Source organism: Homalodisca vitripennis, chromosome 7 (genome assembly GCF_021130785.1).
Source record: "Homalodisca vitripennis isolate AUS2020 chromosome 7, UT_GWSS_2.1, whole genome shotgun sequence".
Taxonomy (NCBI): domain Eukaryota; kingdom Metazoa; phylum Arthropoda; class Insecta; order Hemiptera; family Cicadellidae; genus Homalodisca; species Homalodisca vitripennis.
Window position 1 is genome coordinate 47,577,655 of NC_060213.1, and position 17,737 is coordinate 47,595,391.

At 35.5% G+C, this 17,737-nt stretch overlaps 1 protein-coding gene across 1 annotated transcript in view; it reads left to right on the forward strand.

Moving 5' to 3' along the window:
* Nucleotides 1-1,685: 1,685 nt before the first annotated feature.
* Nucleotides 1,686-17,737, forward strand: part of LOC124366708 (acidic mammalian chitinase-like) — a 102,612-nt gene continuing 86,560 nt past the window's right edge. The window contains 6 exon segments of the mRNA XM_046823307.1: nt 1,686-1,936; nt 13,282-13,470; nt 13,581-13,792; nt 13,898-14,030; nt 14,233-14,319; nt 14,321-14,355. Coding sequence (XP_046679263.1) covers nt 1,864-1,936; nt 13,282-13,470; nt 13,581-13,792; nt 13,898-14,030; nt 14,233-14,319; nt 14,321-14,355 — 729 coding nt within the window. The 5' untranslated portion in view covers nt 1,686-1,863.

A 17,737-nucleotide genomic window follows, 5' to 3' on the forward strand; every position in this document is an offset into this window, starting at 1 on the left:
AGTTATTTTTTATTGCCAAAAAGTTTTTTTGTTTTATATTAATGATTACTCACCTTCAAAGTCCTTATTCGTGGGTTTTGGAACAATTTTGATTTATGTTAAATTATCTTCTGACACTGAACCATATAGGAGGTACATTTTGTGATCACTTATCGTGACTATATTGTTCTGTAACTGAAGATGATGTAACATGAATTGAAACTGGTACCAAATACCACAAATATGAGGATTGTTTAGGTCACTTATATACTTACAGAAAAATCCAGAGGCTTTCAGTTTCTGGTTTTGCACAGTAAAATGGTTTGCCAAATATAACTTTTAAATTCTGAATTGATGGATTGGTCAATTATATTATTGGCTCCTTATATGAGTCTTATATCTGGCCCATGTTTAGTACTATGATGTCAAGAACCAAATATATATTTCAAGGTGATTCACATGATTGGGATGTAGCGTGTTGGTTTTTTTTGACAAGAAGCTTACAGTTATGTTGTGGGGGGAATTACAGACAATGCAAAAAGTGTATGGAAAAGTTAAAAGTCAAGACAATCGGAATGTAAGATCGTAGCCATCACTCAATACAAAGAGAGAAAGATAGACTAAAATAATACAATTACTTTCTTTCTCATTTCACACGTGCTTTGTGAAGCACATGAAATGCATGTAATAAATTTATTGAATAAAGATTTTTTGAACTTTGAACACGATTTGACACTCATATGTGATTGTAACGACTTATGACCACATTTTGTGGTTTGACGTCATTGCGATCAGTTCTTGAATTATTTCAACTAAATAACGATCAGAAAACGTTATAGACAAAGCAGAAAACATATATTTGTATTGTCTTCATGTTCTAGTTGTTTCATTTTATTAGATAATCGCATATTCAACAGGCTTCTGTCAGCTGATCGCAGATAATAACTTCATGGCGTGAGTAAATAAAAGAGTCAAGACTTGGTTACAAGGCCCTACATTAGTAATGTTAGTTTCTTACATTAGTGAAATAGATTGTTCTTTTAGTAAAGTGTTTGAGATTGTTATAGATTATCTCAAAGCTGTTATAAGTTGTAAAAACTGTCAGCTTTTGATAGCGAAACTCAACTGCATGGACAATGTGTCTTTGTTTTTCATACAGTAATAAGTAATCTTATGCATACAAAAATGGTATTAAAAATGTATTACTAGCTCTACAATAAGCATTTTAGTGAAATAATAATCAAGTGTGTTGTACTGTATTTTAGCAAGTGCGCAGTAGGAAAAAGTGCACATGCTAAAAGAATTATATCAAAGGGTTAAATTGCCTTTAAATGTATACACAATATTCACTCATTTATCGTCATATGGCCATAAAGAATTGAAGTTTTGAAGTAAAGTTTATAATTATTGTTGCTACCCTATGACATTTACTGATGATAAATCTGAATAAAATATTAGATTGCACATCTCGAACATAGTGTTATGGCTTTTAACTTTAACGATGTGTAACTAACTTTATTCCTCTCTTGTTTGAAAATATTTAGATAACATGTTTTGCAAGGGTCATTAAGGGACATTGCCAGCATAAACTATAACTGTTATCGTTTTCATTTACATTAATTAAATTATTCAAGCTTTCTATTTAATAATGTGATTTTTCAAGCTTAATAAATTTCTTAGCTATAATTATAGCCCATTATTGTAATGATTGCTTAGTGTTCACTTTCTTTAACTTGATAATTTCATTATCAAATGTTAATTTTGTAATAAAATATGACTAGGGAATTATTATTTTGCAAATGACTGACTAAAAATCAGCATAGTCAATATCTATTTTGGTAGTGGTAGAAAATTTAGATGAACAGTCTTATAAAATTTAGAGTAATGTCCACTTTACTGTTTTTATTTACGCTTGACTTCATATACTCAGGATATACCACTTCCGCTTCCGGTTGCTGTAAGTTATCAGTGTCATTTTTATTACGTATTTTATTTATGGTTATGTTGTCCACAGTATAAAATAATCATTCTGGCTCAGTCGGAAGAAGTAGGTAGATTTTGTGACAAATGAAATATTAATTTTTTTTATAAATATAGGATTCCACCTACATTTGTACAGAAAACAATTTTTCTCTATCTATAAAATAACAGATTTGTGAATTATTTTAAGAAAGCTCACCATATTGGAATGAAATGGTGAACCAAGCTGGTCATTGAACTCAGCTGAGGTATTTATAAGATCAATAAAACTTTTTTACGAAGTTTGATACTTTTGCCAGTTTTTGGTGATTGGAATTTTCTAATAAATTTCATGTGGTGCCAGAAGAAGCGACAATCTGCACATTATTAATAGTAATGTGACTTGTGTTCATATTTGTATTTTGAAATAAATGTTACAAATGCAGTTTTTAACAAAATTGGGGGACCTAGTTGGTGGCCTGTTTTTACCAATTCAGACATGAGTGAGCATGAGGTTGCATTATCTGTTGTGCAACATATTATTTTTAAGTTTTTAACAGGTGTTAACCATTAATAAGATGTTAACCATTGAACATTTTGAATTGGCTGATAGGAAATATTCCTTATCATAGGCTCAATTGTTTTATTGATACAGCAAGGATGAGAAAGTGTGGAGATTTGAGTCAGGGTTGACATCCAAAGTAAGGTCTCACTGATGCCGCTATATTTATGCAGTTTTTAACCTTAACGAAGGTCAGACATTGTTGAAGATAAAAGCATCTTGGCATCAGAAAAGTCTGTATCTGATGGTTCCCAAATTGTTGAGCAAAAATAAAAATAGCTCAGATTGCAAATCACTGAGATGTTTTCGGCTCAATTTCAATAAGAATGGGGTAGCTTTTGAAGTGCATAGTAAGGTATGATGAGATGTGGGACCATAATTATAACTCAGGAACAAAAGAAGCACTGAAGAGAGAAATACTTATAAAAAATTAAGAGATTGATGACTCAAGCCTTAATTTTTCAGGTGTCCATAATGTATGGAAAAATATATATGGAGCGTACAGGACACTGAAAAGTTTAGACTTTTTGCATGTTCTTCATTGATTAATAATTGACTAAAGGCTAGCAAAATCATTCCTAAAACTTTTGTTATAAATTTATTTTAAATTTCAGACGGTTGTTGAGATATTTCGTGGATTACATGTAAATCTCATTTGTTCTCTACTATTACAAGTAAAGACATCTCGAGTCTAAGCGATCCGCTATTTAAACCACTTTAAACGGAAAACCACTAAAAACAACCGGGAGTTGATGATTTATAAATCTTAAGCATCAGACTGGGGCCAGGAAGGTTAAAATGAAAGTTATGAAGCCAAATTGTGGTACAGTAAAAGCCATTATGAACATATTGCTGTTGGTATTCGCAGCAACTATCCAACTGAAGCATGAAGCATGAACGGAACAGTCCAACAATCTCCAATTCCCAAACTTACTATAATAAGCAAGAAAACTGTAACAAACAAGAAAGAAACACAAAACTTTCAAATGTTGCTGGGATTTAAAAGATGCATTTGCCCTTTTAAACTTTGTGCATTGATATCTCAATTCAGTCTCTAATAACTTTAATACAAAATATGTAAATAATTTTACATAAAATCTGCCAATAGCCGACTGCCCTAACCTGCCCTTACCTCTGACAACACAGGACTGTGATATTCTCAGCATAGTCATTATCAAAACAAAACTAGGTGAATCTTTTTACTTACAGAGGGCACTGAGCCAAGGTCCTACCCTTGAATATCAATGAATTGATGTTCTGCTTTTGAAAGCTTTTGACTTTCTAGCAGTAAAAATAATTTTACTAACCAACGTGGAGCAAAGCAAGTGGACAAACAAACAAATGTACTTCGATTCTCCACCATCACTGTAACAAGAAAAATTTTGTTCTCTGCTGCACTAAATCTATATCTGTGAACTTTTGGACTCTTGCATACTTCCATCATATTATCTTATTTGAGAGATTACTCAGAGAATAATGCATTCTGCCACATCCACATCAGTTAAACAAATATGTGAGGAATCACTACTAAGACACGAATTATTACAATTAATTGCACCAAGACAGGGTTTTGAAAATTAAATAAGGGAGAGAAAATGTTTGCAGCTGGTTGCAGGTCTTGATGGGAGCACTTCACCAACATGTAAGTTTGACATTCCTGATAGCTCAGAGAAAACGCACATCCTCTACAGTCCATATTCACTTTGGTCCTTTTTTAACATAAACATCTTTATTATTACCTTCTTCTGGATATTTTATTCAATGACGAATACTGAGGTCTATCTTAGTTGTGAAAGTTCTTGAGCAATTCACACATTCAAACTCGTCACGAGCTACAATGACATAAATCTGATCAGATGAGGATGAAAGCAGTTATTGATAGTGGGCCCAGTGGTTAATTTCAGTGGGAACGCAAGGGAACGGCGTTCCCTTACCTCCCAAGAGTGCCGGAACGCAAGGGAAACGCTTTTAAAACTACGAGTACAAGTTTTAGTTAAAAAAAATTGTAGGTAGGATCAATATTATGCTATGCTTTGTTTGCGAGTGACTCGTAAGCAGATAGTAAGCGCCCGTACAAGCAGTTGTGAGCTGTGCTGTGATGAGTCTTGCACGGAATCAGGCAGGAGGAAGGTGACGGGCGAGTCATCCTAGTTCGCGCATGCGCGGCTGCGCCTCTCAATAACAAAGCAATACCCACCCCACCCCCTTCCTTTCCCCCTCCATTCCTTCACCGCGCCACCGCCCCAGTGATCACAAGTGTGTTGACTAGTTGACTTGACCTTGGTGTGTTTCGCGTTTAAGTTACAAGTTGCATCGCATCCCATCACGCTTAAGTTCGTTTTTGAGGTGCAGGTCGTTGATTGTGTTCGTGTTTATGCTTATTAGTGCTTGTGCAGCTAAATAGTTTCCTAATTGACTATGACTACCAGAAAAATTGTTGATTTCTTTAAACCTAACCCTAAGAAACAAAAAGGTTATGCGAATAATGAGAACTGCAGTTCGGAAGCATTGACTACAACTTCAATTGTTGATCAAGATAAAAAAGAAGACGCAATCGGGATCAATGAGGATAATTGCGATTACCATTCCCCTTCTACTTCCTCGTCGGTCAAAATAGTATCCAGGTTGGTGGGTTTGGGATCTGATGCAGACGAAGCTAAGGTTAGTAATGAAAATAATGATTTTGTTAATAGGGGTGAACAGCCAGTTTGTTGGTCTGAAGAACAAATTGTTGAATTTAAAGCTAAAAATCCATGGTTAATTGTGAACAGAGAACTAGGTTGCAACGTTTGCCGTAGTGTGAGTACTCTAGGTGCAGAGAAAACGAAGGGCCTAAAGATTAGCGAAGAGTGGGTTTTAGGAACTGTTACCGCTTATGGAAACAATAAAAAAGACCAGCAATCCTCTCTTAGGAAAAAGATATTTTTACACCGTGGGTCTCGAGCTCATTCTTTAGCTGAAAAAATACTCATTGAAGCTAAGAAAGATACAATGAAAAAAAGCTGTTGCTTCTATGCATAAAGAGCAGCAGATTGTAACTGAGCGCATTTTCCGCACGGCTTATAAGCAAGCTAAACTAAATAGGCCATTTTTTGAGTTTGAAACTGAAATTGATCTTCAAATAATGAATGGCTTAGATATGGGGCGAATCCTACATTCAAATGTTGCTTGCTCCAATATAATTCATCATATTCCTGATGAAATGAAATCAGACTTGATAAATGGCCTAATCAAGTCAGACTCTAAATTTTCCCTGCTTTTGGATGAAGCCACTTCAGTTTCAAACAAAAATGCTTTGGTGGTTTATATCAGAACTGTTCTAAAGGGAATGCAAAACCCTATGACAGTGTTCTTAACACTTTTTGAGCTAAATAGCACAACATCAGCTGGTATATTACAAGAACTTTTAAATCAGTTACAAGCATTAGGTCTAAGCTTTGAATTCATGAAAGACCATATGATTGCTCTAACTTGTGATGGTGCTTCAGTGCTACTAGGCAAGAAATCTGGCCTTGCTATACAGCTTACTGAAACGTTCCCCAACTTGTTCATTTGGCATTGTTTGAACCATCGTTTAGAGCTTGCCGTGCACGATTCCATAGAAGAAGTAGCTGGAATCAGTCATTTTAAGATATTCATGGATAACATTAGAAACATGTTTAGTTGTTCACCGAAAAACAGCAGGGAGTTGGCAGAAGTTGCTAAAGGACTAGAGGAGCAAATGTTGAAAATCGGCCGTGTTTTAGATACTCGTTGGGTAGCCTCCAGCTTAATGGCGGTGAAAGCAGTTTGGACAGATTTTAAAGCTTTGTACAATCATTTCATTGAAGCATCTGAAGACAAACAAAGGGACTCGAAGCAACGTTCAACTTACAAAGGGCTTTGTAGTACATTATCTTCTACAACTTTTGTACACAACCTGGCATTGATGTTCGATGCTCTAGAAGAGTTATCGGATTTGTCCTTACAGCTTCAAAAATCAAGCCTCAACCTTATCCAAGCCCACAGTGATGTAACACTGTTAATCAAAGTGTTTGAAAACCGAGTTGAAAACATGAGTAGACGTTCAGTGGAAGCTAAAATTGCTATTGACGATTTGATGTTTCCTTCAGACACTTCAAGCAGGGACTGAAGCCTATGTTAAGTGGAGAGAAACCTACTATTCTAGAGCAAACCGCCGTCGTTTAAGAAACTGATTTCCATCATAAATAGTATTGCAGTGTCTAGTGCTGAATGTGAACGTGGGTTTTCTGCAATGAATCTAATTATGTCTCCTCTTAGATCTTCACTCTACATTAGCACTGTTTGCGATTTATTGCGGATCAGGCTCCTAGGACCTCCTGTGGCTAGATACAATCCCGAGCGACACGTCAAAACCTGGCTGGCGAAGGGACACCATTCTGCACTTGACACCAAGTCAAAACAACGAGGGCAGAAAACTTACCATGAAGACAGCATTGCATTGTGGGAACTTTTTTCCTAAATCTGTTTTTTAAATATCTTTTAGAATTTCAGAACATTAAGTTTTCATTAAAATAACTAGCCTATTGTTGTGTACGGGTTACGGGGAATCGGAATAAAAGACTGAATTAGTTTACATCATCGACTGTGCTCGGTTAAAGTTGGAGGGTAACTGAGAGAGAGACAAGGGCAGGACACTGGAAGTGGTAGTGATGGTATGATCTGGTGGCGTGATGAGAACAGCCAATGGCATTTATTCAAACTGATCACCCCATATGACGTCACAGCATCATACGATCATACAGTTGGTCTTTGGCTGTGGCTTTAACTTGCCAGTAACAATTTATAATATGTATAATAATTATTATTATAATTATTATTGTAATTCAATACATTAGATTTCCTCCCTTCCAAATTTCAAAATAAATTGAATTCACACAAGTCATAGATAAATTAAACAATACAAGTGTAATAATAAATATATAATAAACACATTTAAATATAAATAACACATATCATTAGTAAATGTCATCCTTAAGTACTGTAAGTTATTTACAAGTTTAATTTCTCTACAGGTTTCCTAATACGAGTTGGGTATCTGTTTGTATGATCAGCTGTTCTAGTGACAGGAGAAGGAACAGCTGAGGGTAGAGAAAGACGTGGTCTAGAATGAGGGGTAGTGATGTGACATGGAGAGGTATGATGCGGTGAGGAGGGGGAGAGACCAGCTGATCTAGTGAGGTCAGTGTTACTAATTCTGACTGGGCTTGGAGTTGGCGGACACTGAGCGCCTGTCTCACGCTCCGCAACTGTACGGTCCTGAGATGGTGGAATTTGACTGTCACTGTCAACAATACTACTGTGTAGTCCTATCAGCTGATCAATATGTCTACTCCAAATTAAACCAGTTTTTTTCATAACAGAATACATCACATTATTTAACTGTTTTATTAAATTGCCCTCTATCCATTTGTCTTTAGAGCGATAATCTCTCACTAATACAGATTGATTAGGAAATAGAATTCTCGTTTTTCTACCGCCAAAATATTCTTTTTGTTTGTCCTGTTTTAATTGCACAGTTCTGGCTACATTTGGTCTGAGTAAATCTAGCCTGCATCTTAGTGGTCTATTGAACATCAATTTGGCAGGTGTCTCGTTAGTAGTACTATGAACGGAGTTTCTGTAATCAAATAACATCCTATTCAAGGCTACTTTAGTATCAATATTTTCTTGAAAAGCCAATCTTATTTTACGTTTAGCATACTTAACTGAGTTCTCAGCCTGACCATTAGACTGAGGATGATAAGCTGGTGAAAATGTATGTTTTATACCATTAAGTTGCATGAAACTTTTAAATTCAACTGAGGTAAATGGTGGTCCATTATCACTATGGATAGTGACAGGTAATCCAAATCTAGAAAATAGTTCTCTTAACTTTTCTATAGCTAGCTTAGCTGAAGTAGAGCCTACTTCAAATACTTCCAACCACTTAGTGTAAGCATCAATTACTACCAAGTAGGTCTTATCTTTGAAAGGACCCAAGTAATCAATATGCAATCTTTCCCATGGCATAGATGGATAGTGCCAAACATGTAGATTACTCTTACTAGGACTAGAACGTTCCATAAGACAGGAAGAGCAATTGTTCGCTAGGCTTTCAATGTTTTCATCTATATTTGGCCACCAAATATAGGATCTTGCTACTGACTTCATTTTTACAATTCCCAAGTGACTCGCGTGTAACTCATTTAATACGTAGCTACGCAACTTGTTAGGAACAACAATTTTATATCCCCACATAACAATGCCATGCTCAACTGTTAGCTCGTCCTTCCTTTGGAAATAAGGTAACAATTCCCTATTCTCTCCTGACAAAAGATTTGGCCATCCGTACATCACATAGTTATGTATTTGTTTTATAATAGGATCATTTTGGGTTTCAGCTTTTACATCTTCAAAAGTTAAAGGTACTGAACTTTCAGCGATACAGTGTAAATAGGTACCTTTCCACCTTGGTTCATTGTTATTATTTACAACGTGTTTAGTGCTTAATGGTAAGCGTGATAATGCGTCTGCGTTACCATGCTTTTCTGACCTTACATACTGTACATCAAAATTGTATCCACTTAAAAATAATGCGTATCTTTGTAATCGGCTTGCTGCGAAAACAGGTAAACCCTTTTTCGGTCCAAATATGCTAATTAAGGTTTGTGATCAGTACACAATGTGAATTTTCGGCCATACAAATATTGATGAAATTTCCTTACTCCATATACTACTACTAAAGCTTCCTTATCTATTTGTGAATATTGACATTCTGCTGGTGATAAAGTACGAGAGTGGTATGCAATAGGTTTCTCAACGCCTTCAAGGGTTATGATACTAAGTACGCAGCCCAGCCCTGTCGAGCTTGCGTCTACTGCTAGTTTTACAGGCAACTTTGAATCATAATGCGCCAAAACTGGTGCTTTACTCAAAACATCCTTGACATGGCTAAATGATTTGAGACATTTTTCATCAAAATCAAATGGCACGTCCTTTTTTAACAAGTTGTACAACGGACTCAAGATTGTTGACAAATTATTGATAAACTTTCCATAATAATTTACCAAGCCAATAAAAGCTTTGACTTGAGTGACAGATTTAGGTACAGGTGCTTGATTTATAGCTTTAATTTTAGATTCAGAGGTATGCAGTCCATCTTTATCGATACTAAAACCAAGATACTCGATTTTGTCTACAAAGAACGTACATTTATCTTTCTTTACGGTAAATCCTTTTTCACTCAGGCGTTTACAAACCTCTTGCAACCTACTTACATGAGTTTCGTTATTAGGTGCGGTGATAAGAATGTCATCCATGTACACTGATATGCCTTCTAAATTATGCAAAGATTGTTCAATAACTCTTTGAAATATGCCTGGGGCTGATGAGATTCCATAAGGCATTCTACAATATGAGAAAAGACCCTTATGCGTGCTAATTGTACATAATTTTTTGTGACTCACTGTCTAACTTTAATTGCATATAGGCTTGACTAAGATCTATTTTGGAGAAACGTTCTCCATGCTGTAAATTTGCAAATAAATCTTCTATTCTAGGTATAGGGTACTTGTCTACTTCTAGATACTGATTTAGAGTAACTTTAAAGTCTCCACATAGCCTAATTTCACCGTTCTTTTTTAATACTGGTACAATGGGCGTTCCCCATTCCGAGCTGCTTACTGGAATTAACACTTGTTCGTCAACTAAGCGTTGTAGTTCTTTTTCTACCTTACTTTTCAATGAGAATGGTATCGGTCTTGGCTTAAAATACCTAGGTCTAGCATTTTCTTTTAGATTTAGTTTTACTGGTTCGCCTGTATACTGACCTAGTTTCTCAGTGAACACTTCTGGAAATTGATTAGTTAGCTCGGACGTCATTGTCTCGAAATTAGCCTAGTTATCTATAGGTCTGTTTATAACACACAAGTTATTTTTAAACGAAATGTCAACTCCCAGTACTTTAAGCCAATCACGACCCATTAAAGGATGTGAACCTCCTCTAATCACATACAAATCTAAGCATTTATGTATTTTCTCATAGCAAACATCAGCATTAACTTTGCCCACAGGTATAATAGGTTCATTAGTGTACGAACTCAAAGTTAGGTCGTTTTCTAACAATTTACAAGAACTAAAATTATTTTCATAAAAATCCTCACTACACACTGTGACACTAGCTCCAGTATCAACTTCAAATATGGTTTCTCGACCTTGCACTAGGACTTTAATCTTAATTGGGTCAACTCTAATTCTTTCACCGTGAGTTTCATTTACTTTAAATAAATTCTGTATGTCCTCGACATAACTCTCAAGATTTTCATCACTCTGAACATAATTCTTAGAATTATTTGAATCTGACAGTTCTGAACTATCATTTACAAAATTATGTTTCTTATAATCTTTGTTTTTCTTGTTTTGAAAATTAGACTGATAAGATATACCTTTCTTAACTTTCGAAAGCTGATTGTCTGGTAACTTACTAATTTCAGTACCTTAGATACCTTAGATATGTGATTTCTTTTACCACATTTGTGACACACAACACCAAACAATTTGCACTGCTTCCTATAGTGACCACACTGCCCACAGCACGTACACTGCACCTTGACTTCGTGCCTTGCGTTGTAGCTCGCGCTGCCACCGCTGCCGCCGACTCTCACATGTGGGTGGTGATGCGCTGCCATCCGCTGGACCCGGCTGCCGCCGTTCACTGTCAATGCCGCCGCATTCTTCTCCGCCGCTTCCACTGAGCAGACGATTTTCACAGCCTGGTCGAAGGTTAGGGTGGTCTCTCCCAACAGCCTCTGCTTGGTCGACTCACTCCTGATGCCGCTCACCAGTCTGTCTCTGAGATAGTCGTTGAGGGATGCGCCAAACTCGCAGTATGCAGACAACTTCTTGAGGCTGGCGATGTACTCTGCGACTGATTCTCCTTCCTGCTGATTCCTTTTGCTGAACTTGTACCTTTCAGCTATGAATGATGGCTTCGGGTACAAATGGTCCTGAATTAACTTCACTAATTCATCGAACTTTTTCACTGAAGGTTTTTCCGGCGTACATAAATCTCGTAACAAACTGTACGTTTTCACACCCACGACTGTTAGTAACGTACTAACCTTTTTGTCGTCACTAATACTGTTACAGTCAACGAATAATTCAAATCGTTCAACATACGAATTCCAAGTTTCTGCACTGTTGTCGAAGTCACCGATTCCGCCAATAATTCCCGCCATTTTTACTGTTTCACTAAACAAAGACGAAATGTTCCAATTTACGACCTTGTCTTCCAACATCAAAATGTACCGATTTTGAGTCCACGTGACGCCAAACTACAGACACACTTCCTCCCACTATAATTTTCGGAGAAATTATTTACGCACAATCGAACAGGTTGCATTGCACTCGCGGGATCGCATTAATACCTCGTCGCCAATTGTTGTGTACGGGTTACGGGGAATCGGAATAAAAGACTGAATTAGTTTACATCATCGACTGTGCTCGGTTAAGGTTGGAGGGTAACTGAGAGAGAGACAAGGGCAGGACACTGGAAGTGGTAGTGGTGGTATGATCTGGTGGCGTGATGAGAACAGCCAATGGCATTTATTCAAACTGATCACCCCATATGACGTCACAGCATCATACGATCATACAGTTGGTCTTTGGCTGTGGCTTTAACTTGCCAGTAACAATTTATAATATGTATAATAATTATTATTGTAATTCAATACATTACACCTATGCCTAACTTATAGTTGTGTTTCTGAACTCAAGTTTCTGAGTTCTTTTTTGTACTTACAGTTAGTTTTGTGTATTGTTGTTTTGTTTCTTTTGTAGTTTTCACTTTAAAATATTAACAAACAACTAAAACTAAGTTTACCAACAGTCTTGGCATTGCCTTACAATATTATACTACAAATCCGTACATATTTATTATAATAACTAATAAGCAAATAAAATAATCAACCTTAACTTTTTTAAAACTACACTAAATTTAAAAAAATGAAACCGTGTTACTCCACTCTGTGTGTCATTTATTTTGTGTGTAATTAAACGCTTCCTTTTCCTTTCCAAGAAGTTGGTTTATTTTGAATGTATTAATATTGTTTTGTACCCATAAGGTATGCAATTTTTTTGTAAAATATGCAAACTTGTAAAAAAGCTGTTATATTAACAAACATCCATTTACATATTAATATGTATTATTATTACTACTGCAATGTGTATAAATAAAACTGTGAATAAGGCTCAATTTGTTTTTATTTTACCATTCATTAAAAAATTAATATTGGCGAGCTTCATTGATTCAAACAAAATGGTCAATGAAATCAAACCAAATATTTCTGGGAAATTTAAAGTATGTAGGCAACAAGGTGTTAATGGAGTAGAGTAGAGTAGAGAGTAAACTCAATAATTTAAATTCATGTTTTTATTTTCTTACATCCTAATCAAGCACCTTAAAGAAAATAAACAGCATTAAAATATCACTTGGTATTTTAAAAAAAGGAATGTATTATTATGTCTGGGTGGCCTAAAAACAAAGGTTTACAGTTATAATTTTCAAAAGTTTTCCTGGGTGAGGGCCCCCCTCCTTCCTGGGGTGTATTCCATACCCACCGGTCTGAGCTTCCCGCTTTAAGAGTTCCCACACCTAAAATTTTAGAAATTAAGCACTGAGTGGGCCTATATATTTATCATTCTTTTTACACAATACTAGGCTATCTTATGAGGATAGTATACCCAGGAAAGTAAACGTTATTAGTTATTCTTGATTTCAGCGAGTAATGAAGAAAAAGCTGTAATGTGCTACTTTACAAACTGGGCTGGTTATCGAACTGGCCATGCAAACTTTTCACCAGGGAATATCGACCCATCTCTCTGTACTCACATCTTGTACGCTTTTGCAACCTTGGATGATGCAACTCTAACAATTGTTCCATTTGACAGTAACGCTGACTTTACAAAAGGTGAGTAACTTGTATCACTTAATTTTTGTTGACATTTATAACAATGCTAGTTTACACCATGGTTCGATATTCCACCATTCTTCTTACTTTATCATCATATACATTTACAGGATTCTATGCGTCAGTGACAGCATTAAAAAAGAAAGGACTGAAAATCCTGTTATCTATCGGAGGATGGGTTAGCTCTGAGGACGAAAAGTGGAGAAGACTTATCCGCAATGTGCATGCACATTCAAACTTTATTACTTCAGTTGTCAAGTTCCTCAAAAAGTACAACTTTGATGGTCTTGATATGGATTACGAGTACCCTGGATGTCCTCAGGTAAACAATCACATTTTTCCATTCAAACTTCTCTAATGGAGTTAAAGATAGCTTAGCTTAAAATTAACCTAGACAAAAAGACATTTATTTTTGTATTATTAATAGGGTAACAGATTAGCAAGTCGGACTACCGATTCAAAAAGTTTCAACAAGCTAATGTCTAGCCTGAGAAGAGCCCTTGGAAACAAATATTTGCTTACAGTTGCTGCTGCTGCGGGAAAATCAAACATCAAAGAATGTAAGAATTTTTGTAATTATATCTTTATTTAGATAGGATGATTGTATATCGTTCTCATAGCCCTACTTAATATTTTAATTTATTTCCTAATATAGGTTTTATATTGACCATTGACTAAATTTAGAAGTTATAAATAATAGACAACCTTAGGGCTTGTCACTTGGTCCAATGATCTTTCTACAGGTGTTTTTTGTATCCACAGGTTATCACATGACAGAACTATGTCAGTTAGTCGACTGGGTAAATGTGATGACCTATGATTACCACAGTTACGCTGACGGTGTGACAATGAGCCAACGCACCATATGGTTCTTCTACAGGAGTGGTGAGTAATGGTTAAAGAATAAATTATGAAATGTGTCTATAATCATTGAGAGCAGTTTTGAGTCCATGATTTAATTGTGTACTCTGTTTAGTTAATTAGTAAAAAAAGACTTTATTTTTTATTTTAATTGTGATTTTAATGAATGCATAATAGATGTCAATTGTAGGGCACCTTTCTTGTACAAAGGTTTAAATGTCCATTGTTAATTTTAGATACTGGGGTTTATTGTGCAGTCTTAAGCAACTGCTATAAATTGTTTATATGTATGAGTGCAACGTTAAATGGGTGATGCCAATCGTTGACACTTGATTATCATGCATCGGCTTAGTAAGCAAATGTCACTTGTAGAGACTTAGTTTTCATGGATATAATTTAGTTTGAAATGTCAAACTTCTTTATGATTGACACAAAGATGATTGAAATTATTGTTACTGGTACTTAGTTTTATGTACAAGCTTAAGCATATAGTGTGAATCAGGACATGCTTCTCTTTGACTTTGTTTCTATAATAGAACTGTATCATTTGAATTAAGATAAGACTCCTTGATCTTAACACCCAGTTGTTTAACTTCTGGAGGTTCCAGTTCGGAGATTTTAGTTACTTTTTTTAATGATGGGTTCTTTCGGCTTTCTCTGTCCCAGACTGCATTCTTTACTCCCTCATGGTTCAGTCTGGTTTCTAGCTGTGTTTATGCTAGTAGCCACTCATTTGGGTGATTATGTTTTTTCTGTCTTTGGTTAAGTGGTCTAAGAAGTGATACTTTTGTCTTGGATCTGGCCACAGACAACTTTAGTAATTTAATGTTAGCTTATAATTGACAATTCTCACATGTGTATGTATTGACTAAAAAGATTATTTGTTAATTCTGTTGTTTGTTATTTTATTTTAGTGTAGTTCAACCTTTTAGCCTAACATGCATGGTCATGTGTGCTGAGTGTAAAGACAAGATCAATAAAAGATCTTGATCCTACAAGTAACAGGTGCATCCTAATTGTATCAAATGATGTTGTATATGAGTGCTTTAAAATTAATGTTTACACATGAGTATTAAAATCTATAAATAAAGATATTTCAGTCTATCTTTCTGTCAATTCTGAAGCTACTACTAATATCCTTCAACAAATGCATCCAGTAAATCACTCTCTTCCAAATATTGACCCAATGAACTCAGTCCTTTATCTGAGCTTCTTTTGGTTGCTCCGGAGATCGTAATGAAAGATATTACAAGAATCTTTTAATACTTTGATAAGTAGTTTGCAATCCGTGGAATGAGTCACCAAAGGAAATACTAGCCTAAACATCTTGGTTCTACTAGCTTAAACAGTCTGTCTTGTTTCTCCCTGCTGTTTTTTTTCTAATTTGTCAAGTCCCCCAATTCAGTTCACAGAGAGATATTGCTAGAAATCGAGCTTTTACTCTAGAAGTCCCACAGCAATTTTGGTGGAATTGATGGAAATGCTGAAATTCAAGTCGATCCCGTTAAAATGCCAGTTGAATTCAGATTAGGAATTAGAGAAACCTTCAGGTAAAAAAACCAGTCTAAGTAGCAACAAACTTAAAGGATAAAACACATCCTTAATGGTGATATGTAGTTGTTGGGACTCAATATCAATGGAAAAGGAAAGATTCAGTTCATGACTAAAATTAAACCAAGAGTGCCTAAGGAGATTCTGACTGGATTTGATAACTGAATAGGAGATATTCATTGTTCAAATATTAGCATTCTTCCAGTATTGGTTTGCTATGTTCCATCTACAGTGAAGAACTTAAAAATTTGCTCAATTTGTGGAATATTGTTCATTAGCATATTGTTCAAGGTATATTTGAGGATATTGTTTGTTGCTGTACTCATGTCATTGTTTAGATGAAGTTTATTTACATTTATTTATATAAATCTGGAAACAGGGTGATCCAAAAGGGGCACCTGACTCTCCATTTCTAGACAAATATCTGTTGTAGTTGTCATTCTTAAGATATTAAACAACTGTATTGTTTAGAGACTAAAAATAAAAACAAACAGATCTCGCTCGGAACTATGAAACTGTCAGAAAGAGAAATTAATTATTAGAATTAAAAAAATTACATCCGGGCTCTGAAGGATTTATAATGTTACCAAGTTAACAATAAAATAAGTTACAGAGTAAAATATGTAGATGCAGATGCAAAGGAGGGGTCAATAATAACAATAAGAAGGTGATAGGGAATTATGCCAACTCATCAACGTTTTTCTTGCTTCATACCAGATACAGGGGGCAGAACATCTAGCTCGGATTCTCAAGCCTTCCAGGGGGGGTCGACCGATGTCCATGAGTAGGGGCATTGCTGTCAATGGCATCGGGGTTGGTTACATGTTTCAAGGGATTCCATCTGTCTTTCGCACACTAACGGGTTAGAACCGAAAGGACTTCTAAAGGGACTCAGACATGTTGCCAATGGAAGAACAAAGAGGCGAGATACTGTTTTGTAATTGTGTTGTGTAATGTACACAACAAACCTTTAATTAGTACTTATAATTTTCTTGTTATTTATTTTGACATGGTATATATTCTAAACTGTGACATCAACTTTATGCTGGTGATGTTTTCTCTACCTATAGAAGTAGTGGCAGGTGATTTCGGTTCTACCATCAGCCAGTGATTTTGTTGAAGAGTAAGGTGCAATCAGTAATATGCCTTTGAATTACTACAAAACTGAGGTAGTTACAACATTTACCCATACAAAATGCTTCATTGATTTCAGTTGTAGTCGGCAGCAATTGAACCGAGAGAACATATAGTTTGGGATCTTAAAATCAGTCTGATACAGTCTTCTACTTTCCCTTGTACATGTTGCAAATGTTATGTAGTGTTCTTGATTCTGTGTTTGATTTTATTCATTACTAGTGTATGATACATGAGTTCATTCTCACCAGTCTGGACTTACATGATAGTTTAGACATTGGTGAATTCATCGCCACACATCTTAGATTTTAATTTTTTGTGTATATTGAACCTTATATCTTAAGGATGTTTTATACCTGAAGAGGAAAATCCCAATCTTCAAAACCTAGTGTTTTATTTTTATTATATGTATAATGATGACAAAGTCTAAATTCCTATTATCTTTTAAATAATGGTCACTTATAGCCTATCCATTACTGAAATGAAATATTTCAGAATCAGGTCTGAAAAGCTAGTTATTATAATTTAACCCTTTAAGTGCAGAGTTTTTCAACAGTGTTGTTACAGGCTACTACTGGGTTTATTGACCGTGCTCAGAGCAGTTCCACAGACAGTGTAATGTAGCATGTTTCTCACCCAACATGATCAATTTTAGCAATATCTTTATTTACTAAATTGCCATAAGAATTTCTTGAATCATCACAACAGGTCCTCGTTGATA